General features: G+C 41.3%; 1 protein-coding gene and 1 long non-coding RNA gene across 2 annotated transcripts; one reads left to right on the top strand and one right to left on the bottom strand.

Moving 5' to 3' along the window:
• Positions 1 to 2,065: 2,065 nt before the first annotated feature.
• LOC134071238 (uncharacterized) lies at positions 2,066 to 22,517 on the bottom strand. The gene is made up of 3 exons (XR_009937033.1): positions 22,476 to 22,517; positions 21,276 to 21,331; positions 2,066 to 2,124 (listed from the first exon to the last, which is right to left on the bottom strand). It is a non-coding gene; the product is annotated as an uncharacterized LOC134071238 (long non-coding RNA).
• mnx2b (motor neuron and pancreas homeobox 2b) lies at positions 11,063 to 14,654 on the top strand. Its single transcript, XM_062527883.1, has 3 exons — positions 11,063 to 11,507; positions 13,659 to 13,819; positions 14,262 to 14,654. Exons 1-3 carry the CDS (start codon positions 11,063 to 11,065, stop codon positions 14,652 to 14,654), a joined length of 999 nt encoding a protein of 332 aa, XP_062383867.1.
• Positions 22,518 to 22,629: the final 112 nt, after the last annotated feature.

Below are 22,629 nucleotides of genomic sequence, written 5' to 3'. Positions count from 1 at the left end.
AGTATCCTACAGAATACTTCTAAAAGCATTCTTCGACAGTCCTACTGTATCTGAAAATATGCAGCTGAGGACATCCAACCAAGGTGAAGAGTCAAGGTCACAGTGTTGAGTCCCCATAAGGTTGTCCTCTCCTTGGTTCTGTAATCATGGAAAACAGAGCCATCAGCTGCATGTAGATGGGAAGGGGGTGAAAAGTCAACGAGGTCTTTCAATTGTAAAGCTCCATAATAAACCCTGTTTGGGTTTTTTGGTGCTTTTCTTCACCAGCATGACGTAGCGTAGGGTGTGGTCCTGCCCACTTAGGCTACGCACCCCATCTGTCCAGTGCGATGCCAAACAAACTCACCATGTATTGTTCAAGTGCAACAGATGTCTCAAAACCTCCCTTTAATTTCAATTAGCCACACACGCAGACCGACACATGCACACACACACACACACACACACACACACTTAAGACGCGTGTGACCACATGCTCACACTCACTGAAACACACACGCTCACACACACGCATCTACTTAAATAGTCTGGGATGCTCGCTGGCTCATTAATCAAGGTCTCTGGGGGTCATTCGAGCACTCTCTTTTGTGCCGTAGGAAGTGTTCAATTCTCCACCGGTCATTAGGAACAACGTGTGAGCCACACAATGGAAGAATGGAAGTGACACTGTGGCTCATTGTCCTCACTGTGTGTGTGTGTGTGTGTGTGTGTGTGTGTGTGTGTGTGTGGGTATGTGTGTGTGTTGGAGGGGGGAGGGGGGCGGTTAGTAGACCCTAAGGTCATTTGTGTATGTGTGTATTGATGGGTGTTTGGAGGCTGTCGGTGTGTGTGGCAAGGGGTGTGTGTGTCTCTGTGGAGGAGGGGAGAAGCTGTGTTTGGGCCTTGCAGAGGTCAGCCTGTAAAGTGAGGCCAGCCCCTTCATAGCAGCTACGCCCCATGTAGATTCTGAAGACCAGAGCTATTATCATTGACAAGAAAAAACCCTAATAATTCAGGGCTTGCGCAAAGGGCAATTGGGGACACTTTTTCATGCAGACCCAAACCATACACCAGTCCATTTTGAAGGATTCTGTTAGGTATACTGTATGTATGTGTGTGTGTGTGTGTGTGTGTGTGTGTGTGTGTGTGTGTGTGTGTGTGTGTGTGTGTGTGTGTGTGTGTGTGTGTGTGTGTGTGTGTGTGTGTGTACTGTATGTATGTAAGAATGTATGTGTAGAGTAGGTGGTGTACAAGGGGGTCATAGTGGATTAAGTGTGCGTGGTAACTGTGGTAATTGCATACACAATAAGGGTGCTTGGAGGAAGATGTTGATTGTAGGTATATCTGACTGAGACAAAAGCTTTGGGTAGACAATAAAGACGACTATCTACTCTTTCTTCAGAGTCAGAGAAAATACTATCCATCATTGTATTATTCCGAAAGCAGGCCCGATGTTGTTTCTTGATTTGTAAAACAATGCTATTCCTATATGAGCCAGAGGAGGGCTACTCAGTAAGAATGATGACCAACTCACCAATAATTCTCTCCAGAACCATTTACATAAATAAGTGAACTTTAAATGTGTCATGTTTGATCAGGCTGGTCCATTACTGGGAAAAGATGTGACCATTTCTTTTATACGCCTCATTATGTAAGTTCAGACAGTTCTTAAATCGGCGCTTTTCAATCCAGGCATTTACTGCCCTCCCAACAGCCAAAAATGTGAACACTCACCAAACAACACTTGTATTTATTTGTTGTCATGGGCAACCATAACAAATAAAAGTCAGACCTGTGATGGAAAAGGGGGGCAATTATAATTATCTCGAATATCTCCAGGCCATATTGTCTGACGCAGGACATTATGACTTACCTATTCAGGCCTGTGAGTACTCTTTCCACACTTACCAAAGGTTACTCTTATGGGTCAAATTGCCCAATAAGCACACGTTTATGGTGTGATAATGACTTTGACAGACTTCCTCGTGGGCTCTCTGTGTACATAAACATCAGAGGCGGCACATCATCGAAAGCCAGCTCATAACACTTACCGTTAGATCACAGGACCATCAGCAATTGTGTCCGTCTGCACAGAAAGCGTGAGATCATTGCCGACAGGCTGACAGGTACAGCAGTTCAGAGTGGCTATGGATGGATGGACACAGAAATACAACATCAGAAATTTATGTTTTCTCCATTCTGTTAAGTGAAATGGAAGAGCTTAATGCTTAATTTGTTTGTCACAAGCAAATCAAATGTACAGTAGGCCTACTAAAGAAAAGATGTTTCTCATCCAGGTAAAAGGTCATGGTTAGATAGATAGATAGATAGATAGATAGATAGATAGATAGATAGATAGATACTTTATTGATCCCTTATACTACATCAAAGGAATAACTTTGTTCTACAAAGGCAGACTGAAATAGATGTTAGCCCAATACAGAAATTGTTCGATATTAGCAAATCAAATTAACAAAGCATACTTCCCGCGCATACACAATAATGTGCTCTGAGGAGGTGAGCAAAACATCAATGTACAATATTTCAAGAGGGGCAAATTCATCATTTCTAAAAATGAATGTGTTTTGTATATTTCCCGTAATACTGTAGGTGGAAGAGGCTGAAGCTTAAATAGTGTTGTATTTCAACTTATTTTAATACAACACTATTTGAGCATCATTCTCTGAGTGCAGTTTCCTTTTTTCCACCTACTGTATTACTTGACCAGTTTGTAGATTTTACGCACCAAGCGAAACACCTTAGCATACACAAACCTTACAGTATAACCCACAGACACCAACCTTGAATTAACTTGAATATTTCCTGGAAATGTAATTGTTTACAATGACAACGTTTACCAGGATACGCACATTAATGAAAATGAGTGTCATTTTCCCAGGTACAGTAAACACACTCTGGCCTACAAACACCTGGTGCTGAGAGAACAGAGAGAAAGGAAGCGAATGGGGGGAGAGACCTGACAATATAGGAATGGCAAACATGACTAAAGACAGAAGAAGAGCTTCAAAGTCACGACTTCCCATGACTAGGAACAAGATAAGGTATGTGTGTGTGTGTGTGTGTGTGTGTGTGTGTGTGTGAGTGTGAGTGAGAGAGTGTGTGTGATTGAGAGAGAGAGAGAGGAGAGAGAGAGAGAGAGAGAGAGAGAGAGAGAGAGAGCGAGAGAGAGAGTGGATGTGGTTAGCGCTAGATAGCTGGATTGCAGGGTGAAAGTAATTACGACTTGTTCTGCGATAACCACTGTTTATCTGCCGCCACACAATGGGGCTCTTGTCAGAGACAGTAAAACGGCAGGCTGTGAGCCGCACAAGTGAAGCGCGCCCCTCATTAAGGGGCCATAAAGCACAGGCCGTCTCAGCAGGGTGTGAAGCAGAGGGAAGAAAGAGGCTTTGTTACCGGCAAGGCTGGAAAAAACAAACAGGTGCATTGCTGCCGCTCAGGTTGACCTGCGTGTGAAAGAGAGTAGTGTGTGTGCGTGTGTGTGTGTGTGTGTGTGTGAGTGTGAGAGCGAGAGAGAGGGAGAAAGAAGGAAGAGATGAGAGAGGGAAAAGGTGAGGTGATTAAGAGGAAAGGTAGACTTGTTTTTGAACTGGCTAAATCAGGCTACTGCTGCTGACTCCTTTCAAACCAGCTGAGCAAAGTATATACCAGCAATCATTATGTCAGCACTCACACACATTTTGATGGTATAGTCTTTGTACTTACAAAACGTGTAATATGGCTGTATTATGCAAATGAAGTCCCTACATTTAAAATAATGTATATGTAGACTTCTTCTTGAAACAAACATACAGACTAAAATTACAATGCACCAATGCATTTAGCTACAATGGCAGGGTGTCAAATCAACATCATACAGGTGGTGGTCATGTAGTTTACATGGATGAATTGTATTACATCATAGAAGGCATTCTCTGCCCTGATGGTAATTTGGACACCATAGATGTTTTTCGTGGGGAAAAAACAAGAACAGGAGCCCTCTATCTTAATATTTATTTTTTAAAGTATGAAGACCCAGTCAGGCAATGGTAGGAAAAATCAGGAACAGAGCCCTCTATCCTAACATTTAATTTTTAAAGTATGTAGACCCAGTCAGGCAATGGTAGGAAAAATCAGGAACAGGAGTCCTCTATCCCATCTAATATTTCATCTTTAAAGTCTAACCTGATCCATGATCCAGAATCCGTGGTGATGTCAGCGCTCAGTGCTGGTGTATTACGGTCGGGGTGACAGACATATGCCCCGCGCCTCCCACGGCCAACCTCCCTGCACGCCAGCCCTGGCATAAGTTACAGCTCAAGGCTCATCAAGCGAGGTTCAATATTAGTTAATGAATGACGGGCACAGGCTGCGACAAAAAACGAGTCTAATAAATTACCTTTATCTCCTTAATGAGGCGACATTAATTAGGGTCCCAAGGTCCGACCGGGAACCAGGTGATTTATCGAGCCTCTCGAAGCGGTGTGGGAATTAGGCTAATTAACGGTGGGAGCGAAAGATGATTTTTACTTCATAAAAAGGCCATTGTGCGCCCAAACCATTCATCAGTGGCCGGACAGGCAGGGAGATGGAGATGGCACGTTTGCGACAGGCTAGAGGTATTAGCTGATGTGTCTTTAGCCAACAGATGCCAACCTGAGGAGTCACATGCATTAGCATTTTACTCTATCAGCTGAGGAAGTTTCCTGAACATATAGGAGAGCATATATGCATACCATGAACAGCCATCCATCTAAAGAAGACCTCTTGCCCCTGCTCTCATGTGTTATCAAATGGGAACACTGTGCATTCTAGTGCTGTAACACTATGAAACACATTCTGGACATGGTGTTGCTGATGACATGCTGATGAAAGCTTTTTCTGTGATCATGCAAAGGTTGTGAATATCATTTAATTTTGAATAACAGTTATATGGCACTGTACCCAAGAATCAATGGATGGATGGATGGATGAACTATGGTTTTAGGAAAAGAGGGAGAAGTCCACACACCAGAATATTCTCCTCAGTTTTATTTGTAAATCACCACGTGTAAAGTTTCGGGCCCTTTAGCCCTTCATCGGACATGTCTGATCAGGGATAGAGCCGCAAACGTCCCACGTTACAAATAAAACTGAGGAGCATATTCTGGTGTGTGGACTTCTTCCTCTTTTTCCTGACATAAGCTTCTGTCCAGCACCCAGTTCTCATGGTTTTGCGTGAGGTACACTTGGAATCTTTTGAACTATGGTTTCACACATTAGTTGAAGATTAGAGGTATCATCCCATGAAGCAAGTTTGATACGATTCTTCATGTATTATTTTGACAGTTCAACTTGACTTAAAGTGGACTTTATGCTCTAGTGTAGGCGTATACTTATTATACAAACTATTGACTTAGTACAAGTCATCATAAATGTGTTATATTTACATAGAGTTGTGTGATTTCCCAGAATGAAACATTAGCCCTAGTAAATTATTTCACAAACTCAAAGGTTGTGGATGACATCTTTAATATATTCCTTAGAGTCTAGACATTATAAAAAATTATGGAATTAAAGGGATAGTTCGGGTTTTAAGACACGAAGTTATATGGGTTCCCTGTCAGCAACGTTGTGCATCAGCACTGACTTACCCCCCGACAGCGTCCTGTGAGCCGAGATCCAGCCGGTTTTTGATCGTTTTTGATGCTGAAGAAAGTAGTCCGGCAAGTTTCTTGGGTCACGAAAGTAAAGTGTTTTTCTTCTCAAAACCATATGCGTTCAAAAGAGTGATATATTTGCACCACCAAAACGTTGGCCAGCTGTCAGTAGCGCGCAGTGTTAGGAATCGAGAAAAATAGTGCAGTGATAAAGAGGTTTGAATTTTTCCTGGACAACGTTTTTGTGGTGCAAATATATCACTCTTTTGAACACGTATGGTTTTGAGAAGAAAAACACTTTACTTTCGTGACCCCAGAAACTTGCCGGACTACTTTCTTCAGCATCAAAAACCGGCTGGATCTCGGCTCACAGGACGCTGTCGGGGGGTAAGTCATTGCTGATGCACAACGTTGCTGACAGGGAACCCATATAACTTTGTGTCTTAAAACCCGAACTATCCCTTTAAGGATTGGTCATAGCATAGCTGATTAACTACTGATTAAGTTAACTGTAGTTACTTCCTCATGAAGAACTTAATCTTAAGCATCTACATTTTACTGACCCTAGGCAGATGGGTTGGGCCCTTGAGTCGTGGATCTGTCTGAGGTTTCTTCCTATATGTATCTCCAATTCTAGGGAGTTTTTCCTTGCCCCTGTTACTCATGGGCTCTCTTTGAATGTTTAACACTCTGTAAAGCGCCATGAGACATGTGTAATGTTTTGGCGCTCTATAAGTAAAATTAAATTGAAATTGAAATTGAAATTTTCATTTACAGCCAAATCAAATCTATGAAATAAGATTAAAGACAAAACATGGACAAACATTATTGTTCAGGTATGCAAAAGCAGAACACCAGCTGGTATTTAGGGCCCAATCACACTCTCCTTATCAGACCAGAGATGGTGAGATCAACACCCAAGAAGGAATCTAACTGCTGACTCCAGAATTCTCTGTCAGTACAAGGAATGTCCAGACAAGAGCTACTTTGTCAGTTGCTATCAAATTACTGAAGAGCTGTGGTAATGATTGAAAAATATGCCCTTAATCGGTGATAAGGATCTTTAATGTTCCGTAAATGTGGCAGGCACTACATTTATGACCATGTAATTAATTGATAAACTTTGTTCTCCACTGGCATCGTCATCATGGACATAGAACTAATATTAGACCAGTGTTTGTATGATGTTTGTACAGTAGGCTGCTGCTAAAATTACATGCAGTATGGCATCACATTGGACTATGTCCTCACAAAGTCTAATCAAGTTAGACTTGTATCCCAAACAAGTAATCTTCACAAATATTTATTTAGCAAACGTATTCTTTTTTATCAAATACCAATTATCTACATTATAGATAGTGCTGAGGTTGGACCAATACTGTTTAAGCAACTTTACAATCTATTACACTATTATGTATGCACACATATAAGTATGAACTATGGTCGCACATGTACAGCATACGAATATACATCATATGCTATTTTATGTAGAGTTATATGAATGTGCTACAAATGGTAGAATCCCAAACAAAATTGCTGATACAGAGAGAACCCCCCCCCCCCCCCCCCTCGCCTTCTATGAGCAGACACACACACACACACACACACACACACACACAGAGAGACACCAGACTACTTAAACATATTTCCCTGCTCATCCCACCTGTGCCGTTCTGATTAAAGAACACCGGCCTGCACCCACTATCCAATTCCAGCCCCACACTAAACTGAAAACCAATCACACTCCTGTCAGTGATACCCTTCTCTTATGGCATGTCTGTCAATCACACCTCTATTCCTCCTGTTATTTGGACATCCCATCTCACCTCCCCTCCTCTCTCAAATCACAGTGCAACATCACCACTGACAAGTGAGAACCATTACTACAAGCATAACCAAAGTATCACTGATTGTTTTACGGAAGGTATCTGACTGCCGGTACTAAATCACATATCCACCACTACCTATCTGCCCTCTGAATGCGACACAGACCTCATCACCTGCAGTCAGCACTTTACACTAACGGAAGACAAATGTTATTGAATTCATTGGTCCCGTGTTTTAAATAAATCTGTAGGCTACCTCTATTTCTGAAAGTTAACATTTGTCTATGTGCGTGCGCGCGCGCACACAGAGAGAGAGAGAGAGAGAGAGAGAGAGAGAGAGAGAGAGAGAGAGAGAGAGAGCGCGCTCAGTGCGCGTTGTAGCCTAGTCCTTCGCGCTTAAACCTGAGATGTGACACGCGGGCAGCAGTGCCACCGCTCGCATTGATTCAATTTAATTTGTGCACCTCTGTCACCGAGTGCCAATGACGGATTTACCAGTAGCCGGCCTATTTAAATTACTTTTAAATCATAAAAGTAGCGAAACGGACGCGGGGGAGAGAGGTTGCTTTAGAATATGCGGAAAGCACTTGGCTGCCGGCGTTGATTTCCCTTGAGCAAATTAGCTCTATATCACCGCCGACGACAGGCAGTAATCTGGGTGATAGGACAGGGAAGGGGAGAGGGGCGTATTCCTCGCAGGTGTCACCGCTCCAATCTTCTCGGGTCAGACGTCACAAAAACATGCACATTTTCTGCGCTCGGTTCAATCTGCCGATTTGTATTTCCTTGTTAGCCAGTAGCCTATTGTGGATATAGATTGCCGTTTAGTTGGTTGGGCTACTAGCCTATAGCCTATCCCGTGCGTTATTCTGGTATGTCCATATTAACCCTTTCGTCGTAGTAGCCTAATTTAGGCTAGGCCTACTCCATATTTTTCAGACTTGCATTCTTTCTTTCAAACGCAGAGAGGCTTAATAATAATCAAAATATTTAAACTCGTTAATATGCTAGATTAGGCCTATCAAGATGATGCAAAGGTTACATATGGGATTTTTATCGGCGATAGAATTAATTTCACTTGGTCATATTTGCAATAGACTAAAGTAAAATGTAGACTAGTCTAATAAAATCTAGTCATCTCTGGGAACTTAATGTGAAACTTGTAATCTCTTGTTAAACTTTTAATTCGTCACATTCACACCAATAACGTAAAATAGGCCTACATTGTATAGGCCTAAGTAGGCCTAACGAGATTTGAAGCATTTGGCATTCGTGGTCTAATTAATATTTAGGCTATACCTCGATGGATTTCAAATGATTGTTGTTAGCCACGTCTAACAGTAAATGTTTATTTTAGTCTAATTTAATAAAATATGCTCTGCCACTAAAGCTGTCGGGACCAATATCCCGTGATATTGGTGGAATTACTCCGATGGGTTTAATGTCGACCCTGCAACCCATAAAGAGCATCCGCTATTCCCATTGTTCCACTGGATGAGTTGCCCTGAAGGTTGACAAAATGTGCCAACAGTCAGCGAAGCTTGTGATACCCATGTGTCATCAGGCTACAGGTTACCCAGACTTCCTAAAGAGACAGTCCACACTGACAGATCTTTGAAGGTATTTGCATAAAGTGAATGTGAAACAGTAACATAATAAAACAGAGGATTGATATCTGGACCCCAAAATATAGGTAAATGTATTATATATTATATAATGTATTATATGTATCCTTTCGTATAGGCCTATCATAATATCCATTTCAGCATTCTTCGTGATGCAAACTCTCTCGCGCGCACACACAAATACAAACTCTCTCTCTCTCTCACACACACACACACACACACACACACACACACACACACACACACACACACACACACACACACACACACACACACACACACACACACACACACACACACACACACTTTTATACTAGACACATTCTGGAGAAACCTAATCGAAAAGCCCAAAAATATGATGTTTTCTCATTTCATAAATACATTTTATATGCATCGTAACCGAAGTGTACGTGGTTAAAAGCAATGACCAATGTTGGTGACCAATGCTTATATTTTGTAGCTATCAATAGGCGAACTCCTGGACCATGCATCTGTATTAAACCCGAAATACCAATGCCTTGTCCTCACTCCTCAGATATGACTTCAAATTCCATTCTTTCTAATTAATTTCATTAAAATAAAAAATAAAAACACGCAGATAATATGGATAGTGTGTGCAAAACTGCACAAAGCACAAAGCAACACGATTCTAAATCATCTACCTAATGCACAATTTTACGGCCTGTGTATAATTCCGGATCGTTAAATTTCATGACCTTGATAATTCTGCTTTTAAAATAAGCAAGTCGTTAATATTATACATATTGAACGAGAAATTGACCAAACACCAAAGTCCATTATTGTTATTATTACTATTATTAATAATATTAATATCATATGTATTCTTATTGGTGCTGCTATTACTAACCTAATAATACTAATACTAATACTAATACTAATACTAATAATAATAATAATAATAACAACAATACACACACACACACACACACACACACATTATGAAAATGGAAATTAACAGAAAGGCTTTGGGGTGCTTGGATGCATAAACTACAGAGTTTGCACATTGCTCATTGCGCATATTGTCAAGTGTGCTTCCTCACTTTCATGTTATGCTCCGAATATACATTGCATATATCAAAATATACATTTGATTAGTAGTAATCATTGCTATAAATAATGAAAACTAAATTAACAAATTCAGTCTAATGGTATGTCCTCAAAACAAGTGATTGTCAAAATATTTCCACCTTCATAATTGTTTCAAATGAGCAGGGCTGCGGTGATAAAACCCTTAAATTGCCCCATGACAGATGCATAGACTACCTTATGTCCTTCTGTTGTCCACGAAAAGAAATCAGAAACGCTTTGGTTGTGCGGCACACGCTTCTCGCGTGCGCCCTGAAAATCATGAGCCCACTGGACAAACGAGAGCGTAATTAGTTAATTAGAAAACTGTCAAGTGATCTGACTCCCGTGGGGCAACTGGATTAGCCAATCAGAGCCCAGATGAGCCTCGGGGTGGGATTCCAAGGACAAGACCGTAGGTGTGGAGAGCCGCGTTAGTAACACAAGTTACACTGCGTGTCAAGTGAAACCGAAGATTATCCGACAACTGCTGAATCTCCAGAAGCAGATAGGTGCAACATAGCGACTAAGAAGCACGACACTTTTCAAGGTTTTGGACAGTTTTACTTTTTCTTTTGTTGACTTCTCTATCAACTATTCTAACACTTGTGCCATTTGGAGAGTGTATTATGGCTCTTACATTCAAATATGGCATCAAAACATCATCTTGATAAGGTCTACAGGTCTTCACAAATCAGGATGTAACGAGGTTAGAACGGACCAGTCTTCTTCAGAAACCAGCATGCCATTCTGCCGTTCATAACTTCTGTGAAAGATGATTAGAGACAAACGTTATTCTACTCGGCCTATCTAAAGAGCTGCATCTCGCTACTGCGAAGTTGGAACTGCAGTATTATTCGCGCAAGATTCGTCAGATTGAGATCTCCAGGCTGTGCTACGCGCCAAGATGGAAAGATCCAAGAACTTTCGTATTGATGCCTTGCTGGCAGACGAAACTCACCGGTCTCATCGGGACCTCTCACCGGGACTGAGCAACGACAGTCCAGCGGGGAGCCCCGTGTCCTGCCGGCGTGCGGACACCCCATCTCCCCGGGGAACACCGGGTGCAATCCAGCTTCAGACCGGCATCATTCCCAAACCGGGTTTACTCAATATCCCGCATACAGGACTCACTTCACTGTCCCAGGGGGCAATACCGGGCATGTACCATACACCCATGTACCCTCTATCAGCCCTGGCAGGACAACATCCTGCCTTTGCATACTCTGGATTCACGCAACTAGCCCAGCCATACCCGGATCACCTAAAAGCAGCGACTATGGCTAGTGCGTTCCCACTGGAGCACTGGATTCGGGCGGGGATCATGGTGCCGCGCCTTCCTGAGTTCGGCAGTAAGTTTGCTTTAATGTGACTACTTCTACTGAAAAACCAAACGTCAGTCAAACTATTCATTTGCAAGTGCGCGCGCGCGCGCACACACATACACACACACGTGCGCGCGCGCAGGCCACATTCTCTTTCTGTACCGCGCCTTCAACAATAAAGCCAAGTAAAGTTTGTTTAATTACTTTAATGAAAAACGAAGCGTCTTTAACAGTAGCCTACTGTATTCATATGCAGGTGGAAATACACGCGCGCGCGCACACACACACACACACACACACACACACACATACACACACACACGCAGAGAGAGAGAGAGAGAGAGACCGAGAGAGAGAGAGAGAGAGAGAGAGAGAGAGAGAGACGCGCACACACACACACACACACACACACACACACACACACACACACACACACACGCCACACCATGCCCTTTCTCTTTGAAGTTTGAAGCAGCACTATACGCAAACATAATGACATCTAGAGCTGATACTGTACTGATAAAACGCAATGCGATAACCTCAACTGACGAGGGAAAATATTTTAACTTAATACCTGAAATTCAAAAACAATCTGTCCACTCACAATTTACTTGTTTAATACTTGTTTAATAATCAGTCAAAACTGCTTTGGCGTTCAGGAAGACCAAACATTAATTAATCTATCTAAAAGGGCTCCACATTTTATCTCAGAGTAAAGGTGTATTTGATCACTTTACGACCACGACCAAAGCATTGAAGCTAACCGCTTCAAAATGTTGTAAAAACGCTTATTGTTCCTGATCCAAAGGTGAGGTGAAGGTGGGAACAGAGAGCGGGCAGGAGGAGGGGTAATAACATGGTTAATATTTAAGCAAATATTCTTGACATTTATAATTGTATTTTCATTATTTATTAAACTGAAATCATGTTTACCCAGCACCGGCAAAGAGGAAGCGACGTTGAACGAAAATTAAGACTATACACATAGGCTAAGTGTTTATTTTCGATTTAATTTATGATGTACTGCAAACTGTAGGCTATGCTTCCCCATCTTTGTTTATAACCTTACAAATCACAATTTAACTAGGCCTATATCCTCGTAAACTAAATGACTAATTTAAAGTGGCGTTGATAGTTCCTTAACCAATATAATTATTGATAATAGCGCACAATATTTCGTGACTGGTCTATAGCCTAGGATGCAACGTGTTAACTTATTTCAGCCCACTAAATTGGCCTAATTGGATTTAAGGATATAGGCCTATTTTAACACTGTGCGAATTTATTTAATTATTACTACTACTAGGCTACTACTACTACTACTACTAATAATAATAATAATAATAATAATAATAATAGTAATTGGCCTATGTTTGAACCAATATAAATTATTCTTCTAAAATCAAAATAGTAATATAGTTGACGATATATATTTTTGTCCAGGCGTGTTTATTTCCCATAAACGTCAAATGAGTAAAAGTCGTCTTTGTGTGGGGTTAAACTATATGAACAAACACCTTAAACATTCTGTAGTTCATCAATAAAGTCCCAAAAGCGTTCATCGAATTTTCATTAAGTTAATGGTGTGCTCTGGCATTTTATGGCCTTACAGCTCGAGTCTTGTGTCCTCACGTCAACAATAAAGCCAAGTAAAGCTATTACCGTTAATGATGGCGGGCAAATTTGGGCATGTGTGTGTGCGTGTATGTGTGTAAGAGAGGAAGAGAGAGAGAGAGAGACTCATCCTCTATCAAATAGGTGCCTTAAAGTCCTTGGCATTTTTATAAAAGACACACAAATCTCATAAAATTTTAGACATGAATAGCATGTCCTCTTATGAATGGTCTTAAACTTTTATTCCCAAGTGCATTAACAGCTCTTTTTCCTGCTCATCAAAGACATCATAACCGTTTTGTAAATTACTATGTTAGATAAATGTCCACAGGCACTGAATATAAAAATGGAACCCTTCTACATCTCATGAAACTGGCCGTTTCCCAAAAGCTTGTGCTGCAGTCATGAGAGATTGACTATTGTTTAGAACCTTCTCTCTCTCTCTCTCACTCCCTCTCTCTATCGCTTTACATAGCAGGTCTTAGACCTATCAGTTGACTTTGAAAGGTTCTGATGTTGCTCACTGACATGTTTATTTGTTCTCTACCCCTCTCCTGCTTCCAGCATCCCCACAGTCGGGGCTGATGGGTAAATGTCGCCGGCCACGGACGGCCTTCACCAGTCAGCAGCTCCTGGAGCTGGAGAACCAGTTCAAGCTGAACAAGTACCTGTCCCGGCCCAAACGCTTCGAGGTGGCCACCTCGCTCATGCTGACAGAGACACAGGTGAGCATGTCTGTGTGTGTGTGTGTGTGTGTGTGTGTGTGTGTGTGTGTGTGACGTGTGTGTGTGTGTGTGTGTGTGTGTGTGTGTGTGTGTGTGTGTGTGTGTGTGTGTGTGTGTGTGTGTGTGTGTGTGAGTGAGTGAGTGAGTGAGTGAGTGAGTGAGTGAGTGAGTGAGTGTGAGAGAGAGAGAGAGGGGGAGAGAGCAATAAAGAGATAAACAGGGAGAAAACGGACAGCAATGCACTGTGCGTAATAATGACTTCTGACTTTCCCTTTCATTTCTACTTTCCCGTCATTATCCCTTCCCTTCATATATAATACAGATCTTTGGATTTTATACAAATCGATTGATTAAGCATTTCTATGTGTCCATACATATATAATATATATATATTAATACTGTGCTTGTATATTTGTGTGTGTGTGTGTGTGTGTGTGATCAGGTAAAAATCTGGTTTCAAAACCGGCGGATGAAATGGAAGCGCAGTCGCAAGGCCAAAGAGCAGGCAGCCCAATTGGAAGTGGAACGCCAACGTGGAGGCGGGACAAAGACAGCCAATGAGAAGACCGGAGGGGCGGGTCGGCGAGCGGGAGTCATCGATCACAATGACTTGGATGAGGAGGAAGGGGAGGAGGAAGAGGAGGAGGAAGATGAAGAAGAGGATGAGGAAGAGCGCAATCACCATGGCTACACGGTCGAGATGGCAACCATGGCACGGCCTGCGGACTTGCTGCAAAATGGCATGGACGTTGGCTACCACGCACACAGCTCGTTCTCCGACGATGACATGGACGCAGTAGAAGTGCCCGATCGAAAGATCGGAGCAGGGTTGTGAATAGAAAAGAAAGCCAGTTGGAGAGGTTCATACAGTATGGTATGTGGTGTGCCACATGTCTGATGGATGGAGCCAGAAGCCTTCCTGATCAGAAGAGCCATTGGTCACAGTTCATGACCTTTCACCAGACTAAACATGAGACTGCCCACACATACACATATTCAAATACAAACACACACACACACACAGTGAACAGCTGAAAATAGTGACAAGTGTGTCATTATGAATTATGGTGCAATGTGCTTTTGTTTTCAAATTGATGTCAGCATAAGAAAACAAAATTCCTACACAGTCTCCAAACAGTGAATGACTGATGAATGAAACTGATCTCTCTCTCTCTCTTTCTCTCTCTCTCTCTCCTTTACTGTCTAGGTCAGACACACAGACAAACATATTATTTCTCCTATTCTATCTATCTGTCTCTCACACACATTTGCATACAAACACAACCTTGCATGCAAATTGTAAAAGGATCTGAACTTAGGGACATCTTCATCTTAATTTGTTTTGTATATGTTCATAAACATAGTTTACAAATGCCACACATTTCCACAGAGATCCTCAAGACACTATGTATTTTTCAGCATGCCAAACCAAGACATTTTATGTGTATATAAAAAGGTGAAGACTGTGAATGTCCTTTGACTTGAACGTGTTGAACAATGTGTTGCTCTGTTGCATTTGGGATAACACAACAAGAATTACACATTCTGTGGGATTCGTAAGACACAAAAAAAGTGCAATGGAAGTTTGTGTTTTTTTCCTCGTCATTGTTGTCATTGTAACTGTTATCAACTGTAACTGTAATTTATTTGCATTGGAAATGATTTGAAGGGACAAAACCAGGTATATTTATCTGCAAATGCTGTGTCAATGTACAGAAAAGGAAAATAAAAAAAGATAGAGGACAGTCCTCCTCTAAATACTGTACAGGCCCATGCTGTGTTGGAATGGCTGTTGTCCGTGTGAGTGAACTGCACACCCAGAGTAATCCACGCCACGGGCAGGCATGCTCATGTTTGATTGGTGAATGCATGGACTATAAAGTGCATGGACTGAAGACGCAAAGATGCATTTTTTAATTGGATACATAATACGTATACATTTTTCCTTACAACTAACGGAGTGTAAATCTGCCTATAGTGTTAAACATTTTAAGTTTTACAAAATAAGGATTATGTATTTACAAGTGGATTATAGGAGCTACAGTCATGTTTAAATATTTCATTGAGAATTGTTGAAATAAATTAGGGAATCCACATCAATATTTCTGAAGATAAGGGGTATGAATATTGATTATAATCCATGCTTCTGGCAAATTTCAAACTTGAAACACAATTCACAGTCCTCTACAGCAGGTGTTCTCAAATGTTTTGGTTCCAAGCACCCCCTTGGGGGAAGAACATTTTCCAAGGTCCCCCTCATAATTGTAACAATTAGGCGTATGCCATTTGTATTCTCTGAAGTTGTGACCAGCCCAGGTTCACTATCCCGTGTTTTATGGCATACATGTGTGCATATTTTGTCAATTTTGTATTATGCACTTCACAACGTTGACTGACTCAAACATTTCTCCACATTCCTCAGCAAGGTAGCTGACAAATGATAAACAACGTTAAACATCATTTAAAGCAAATTATTTTTGCGGACGCCTGCCCTATGGGTCACGGACCCCCAGAAGGTCACCGGTCTCCACTATGAGAACCACTGCTTTAAACTTAAAGGACACGTGTCTATGGCTGTTATGTGTGTCAAAACACCTCAGGTGCTCATACCGTCTTGGCTCTAAATGAGAAACAAAGTGGCTCAGACAAGCAAATACGAACAATGTTGTGAGGCAGTGTTGACCTATTATTAGATCCAGGGTTTTATTTATTTTATTTTTTTTAAGTATATTTTTTGCTTTTTTGCCTTTATTAGTACAGGACAGTGAAGTGGTAGACAGGAAACAAGTGGTAGAGAGAGATGGGGTGGGATCGGGATATGACCGCAGGCCGGATTTAAACCTGGGTCCCCGTGGGCACTCGGATCCGTAAATGGTACGGGCGCTGTAGCCTGCTGCGTCACAGCGCCCCCAGATCCAGGGCTTTATTTTAAAAGACAGAGGACTAGAGGCAGAGATGTATAGTAACGAAGTAGAACTACTTAAGTACTCTACTTAAGTACTGAAATGCAGTATCTGTACTTTACTGGAGTATTATTTTTTTCTGCTACTTCTACTTTTACTTCACTACATATTTTCGATGAGTATAGTACTTTTACTCCGATACATTTTTTATGTGCTCCATCGTTACTCGTTACTGGTGTGTCGGTCACGAACAAATCCATTCCGGATTGCTCACGAAGTCCTAGTCATACTGATGCGTGTCACTTGTTGACGGCACGATCTAGCTTTCCAATGGTATTAAATAGTTGCTGTAATTAAGGGTTCGCGAGAAAATCAAGGTGAAGTTAGGCTACATGAGAAGCATTCATTTGTACAATAAGTCATTCTCGAGTAGCCTAATCCCGTTTTTAAATTGCAACATTTCTTCTTGGTCTCCGACTTCAGTCTGTGTAGCACCCCACAATAACTTCATATGAATTTCAAAATGTTTGAAATACAAACATATGATATGAAGCCACCTTTTCACTGAGTGTGGGGAAGTAGCCTATGCCTTGTAATGTCTGGTCTCCACTGGTGTGGTGGGGCTCCCATATCAAATCAGTATCAAAATTCTTAACTTATGTTAAAACAATTGTGACACTATAGTCTTATCATGATTAGATAGATAGATAGATGGCTACAGACGATCAATGATTCTGTATACCTATTATCGTATTAAAAGTGAGTTGTATCGGTCATAACACCCCTACAAATGACATTGGGAAACCTATACAGTTATATTTATTCACCTTGTTTTACTACTACCACATGTTTGTAGCCTAGTCTAGGGCCTAGGCTATGGCCCCCGTGTGTCTGCCAAGGGGCCTGCACTAAAAGATTTTGCTGATACCTTTTGCACCCATCTCGTTCGCAAATCAGCTAATTAAATAATACTTCTACTTTTACTTTCAGTACTTGAGTAGTATTTTTAAAAATAAACTACTTGCAATACTTAAGTACAAAACATGTTTAATACTTTAGTACTTCCACTTAAGTACGGTTTTTAAAGAGCACTTCTACTTCTACTCAAGTCACTTTTTTGATAGAGCATTTGTACTTCTACTCAAGTCTGGATCTCTAGTACTTTATACATCACTGACTAGAGGTAAACTTTCGATATTTCAGCGTCAAAGCAAGAGATTTATACCAGATGCTCAGATGGACTTTTATTTGTCAGAAATTGCATTAACATAGCCATTTAACACTGATGTAGAGGGCATCCTAAGGTACGTCTGTGTTTTGACATCTGGTTTAAATGTATGGAATTCTGGCAGCCAACTGCTGAAGTTGATGGAAAATGCAAATGAATGATCTCCATTTGACCATTTTGCGTAGACAGAAAACTTCCAAGAGTCAGAAAGATTAAGTTTTATAGTGCCCCTCCAAGGTTCTTGTCAAACACTGATCTTTAATGCAGCCAGACCTTCATATCAGGTGGGAAAATGAGGACAACGGGGGCGTAAAAACAGGTGTTTATAAATCCTGCAAAATGGCTGCCCTGGCCAAAACTTAACATGCAATATCCCTTAATGGAAGATTTGTCAACTACACTTTTTTTCTCGTCTTTTTTCACTGCCTCCCCCCCTTCTCATTCTGTGTTTCTAATCTCCTCCTCCCTCCTCCTCCTCCTCTCCTTGTTTTCTCCTCCCGGCTGATAAACCGGCGCTGATTAACATGCGAGGAGGGGAGGCGGACCACGTGAGGCGTTGTGTTAAAACCGGCCGGAGGATCCTTATTTATGTCCTGCAGCTTTCAAATATGAATTACTAAGGCAGGTTTACTGATAGTCAAATAATTAAGCTAATGAAGGGAAAGTAAAGCAATCAGGCGCTTGATGGTGATGTCACCCAAGCCCATTTCATTTGTGTTACGGGGGAAGGGGGAGAGAGGAAAAAAATAGATATATAAATAAAATAATAAAAGACGCAGAAATGATGAGTGTCTGACCAAAACAGGGTGTTTTTATTAGCCGTGCGTGTAAGGGCAGTGATTAAGCACGGTGGTGGTCTGGGGAGCATGGCACAGCTCGGCACAACAACGTGTTTATATAGTGATTAAATGCATTTTTAACTGGCCGAGGGAAGGCGGCCGGGGCCTTGTGAACGCCAAGCGGGCACCCTTGTCACTGGAGGGATGGTGTGGACTGGGGGAGAAGTGCCTATTCAGAGACTGCCGGCCAGTTGCATTCCGATTACTGGGCTCAGAGTAGCTCCAGTGGTCAGAGGCCCGCTTCAGAAGCGGGACAGAGGGAATCTAAGGAAACCATTCCATACTGTGTACAGATACAGTGGCTTGCAAAAGTGTTCAACATCCCTGTAAAACATCACCACCTTCTTCTTTATTCTTTAGTACATTTCTGAAGGCTAAATAAGCTGCTGGTCTGCTAAAATGAAAAATAAATAGGGCCTAAATAAAAAATATATATCCTTTTTACATGGGTATTCAATTATTTTAGAGTCCAGTTCTGTGGTCAGTGCTTATGACAATGAACCCCAACAAATCAGTTCCAGCCAATGGGCTCTGTCGATTTTGGGGGACAATGGCTGGACTGTGGTGCCAACTCTTCCTTGCTAATTTCTTTCTCTGGCACATGGTTTGAGCAGAGATAGTTGAAATGGAGTGTTAATAATCAAGGATCTTTGGTTTGAGGATCAACCTTTTTCATAAAGCAGAGCGGGTCCAGCGCTTCTCTGCTGGATAGGAAACCACTTGCTATCATTTAAATCACTGTCACTGTCACTTAAAGTGATTTTTTTTTTTTTATCTAGAAAGGGATTTCTAATTGTTTGCCTAATTACTCAGCTATGCCAAATAAGAATAATTTATCCCCTGGAACACACCAGCACTAGGAATTGAATGTAAGTATCATATTACAGCTTTTGCATAAGTTATTTTTTTATGTTAACTGACAAAATATCAGAACAATTCTTGGAAATCTAAAGAAATTAATGTTGATATTAATAATAATGGTTTGGTACATCTTTTCGAAATGTAAAACTGGTGATGGGTTTCAATAGCCTGCATGGGTGAAATTCAAATTTGCTTGCAGAATTCCAATACTTACTTACATTTACTTGCACTTGCATAAAACTAAATTTTGAATTCAAAAACAAAATTGCACTTGCACTTGTACTGTCTAACTAACACATGTGTCAGGTTGCTTTGAGGGTTGTTGCATTATTCTTAATGGCTTCTCCTTGACCTGTGGTTTCTTGGGCTATAATCAATCTCACTAGTCTCACTAGTATGTGAATTAATGTAAATAAAGGTTAAGAACAGGTGATCTCACATTTATGTGGGGGGTGTATGATGAACAAGAAGCAGAATTTGTTCAAAATGAACCTTAACTTTAGAAGGAGAAATTGTAGGCTGAAGTTATATGGCAATCTCCTAACACAGGTGGCATTGATTAGATCTGAATGGCTGAGTGGTCCATTGGGGATTCTATAGTGAAAAAGACTTGCTATATGGAAAGGCACGTCCATTTAGCATCTGTTCAGTCAGATGGCTTATGACCATAACAGGCTGTTGAATATTTATTCCTTCACACTCTCGTGCGTCTGCTGCTAATTTAGCTAATGTACAATAAGAATGATACAAATCTGTTTGAATGACAAATTGTCTAGTAGTCCCTCTGGCGGACAGTCATCCGTCTAAGATGGACCTCACTGAGTGAGATTTGCATGCATGTGTTCAGCTACCTGCTACATCATGCGTTTGCATAAGTAGGCCAACCGCTGACAATCACGGCTGCTTTCTGTCCAGTGGAAGGTGAGCCAGAGGACAAGGGGAAGAGGAAGACGAAAGGGCCGGCAGTGAGATTTTGTTTTTCATCTTTAAAATAACATCTTCAAAAACACATGTTAATGGTACACATGCATACCACTACCATTAACATGTATTGTATCAGAGAGAATAGTGTCTTATTAGCACAGTTTACCTGGAACACCCAATATTGCACTGTGTATTAGTGTATCATGCAGGGATCTAGCCCTTTTCACCGCTTTTGGACGGAACTGGTTCAATTTCAGTGTTATTTTCCAATGTGCAAGACAGACCAATAGACCCTCAAGGAACCTTTCATTGAACCTTACTGAAAGAGTGACCCCAAAGGTCTATCCATTTAGTTAAAAAAACCTAATGAACATTGAAATAAATACCAACTCGTACATTATGTTGCTTTAAGAGACAGATCTCATTTTAAACACCTATAGAGCTAATGAACACTTCAGTGCCTATATTAATTGTCAACATAAACCGACATTTGCATAATTGTCTACAAGACATTATTCCTGGGAAGTAAATAAGTCAAGAGCATTCTGCGTACGGCCTGGCTTATAAAAGACTCCAGCAGACCAATGCATGATAATGAGAGGAAAGTATCAGATTTACCCTCTATAAACGTCAATATTGGTTTAACACCATATAAGTTTGATTGAATCTTTTGGGGAGAATTTGATGAAATGGGTACTTACCTGATTTGACAGAACTGCTGACTGTCCACTCCACTTATCACGCCAGAGGCCTAATGCTGCAGACATACATCATATAAACTAAGTATTTAAAACATTATATTGTTCAGTTGTCCATTACAGAGACGGCTGGTGTACAGTATGACTCCATAGTGAACTACCTCTGAAGAGGCATGGCATCAACCCATTCAAGGAGGAAGTCTTTCACAAGAAAATAACACAAAAGCTTGTTTGAAAGTTAGGCCCGTCTTAATAAACACGTTTATTTCATTCCGCTGGTGAATAAATCAGGAACAATAACTTGAGCGACACAACCCTGTAAAATATTTACGCCCTGTAGTTTAATCAATCAGCGAAATGTCGGACTCATTACGGGAATATGAACAGATTGTGTGATCTTTTAAAGTAATCACCCTTATTGGTTTGGATTTTCCCTGGGCCTTGTCGTGTCACTTAAGCTAATGGCTAGGTAAGAGAATGAGGGACAGGTTCCATAAATTCACATCTGTCCGACTTTAACCGCTGTTCAAATGCTTGGAAAAAAGGCCAAGTTTTGTGCTATAAAGTTTATTGAGCCGGGAGGGCCTTCCACTTAAAATATGTCTATGTTTGAACAGGCATGCAGCAGCCGCCCGTGCACGAGATCTATCACTCAGAAATGCCTTGATGGACCTCATCATCTCACTGCAACCACCTGCAGTTGGAGGAGTAATTATGACTGGCTAAGTGTCAGCATAATTCTGTTTGTTTTTCCTGCAGTAATAAATTATGTTCCTGTTCCTAAATTCCAAACAGAGCAATGGTTCATTTCATCAACAGAAAGCTGGCTTTTGCTATGAGCATACAGTAGGGCCTGAGCAGGCTACTGAGATGGAAAGAGTTCAACTATTCCACAGAGTTTGTACAGGTAATTGCAGGGTGTGTTTACAACTTGTCATTGGCAGTAGCTTCTTTAATTGGGGCTGTGTTACATCTGCAGATGTCTCATACATGTGTATTACCTCAACACTCATTTCATGACGTAGCAATGATTCAGACACACACGACACACACACACACACACACACACACACACACACACATAGACCACTGCCCCCCCCACCCCCCACCACACACACACACACACACACACACACACACACACACACACACACAAACAAACAAACAACAGAAATCAGCATTAGATTAAGGCTCTCAGCCTACCTGTTAGTTGGTCAGGTCATTACTGTAACGCTGCAAAATCACCTTCACCAACAAGATCCTGCAGGGTATAGTAGCGAAAGAGACAGATTATGAGATACTTGTCTCATGCGATTGCTCTGTACAACAAGGACAATTATTAATTTCACTACAACTC

Source organism: Sardina pilchardus, chromosome 23 (assembly GCF_963854185.1).
Source record: "Sardina pilchardus chromosome 23, fSarPil1.1, whole genome shotgun sequence".
Taxonomy (NCBI): Eukaryota; Metazoa; Chordata; class Actinopteri; order Clupeiformes; family Clupeidae; genus Sardina; species Sardina pilchardus.
This window is presented reverse-complemented; position numbering and strand designations above follow the sequence as displayed.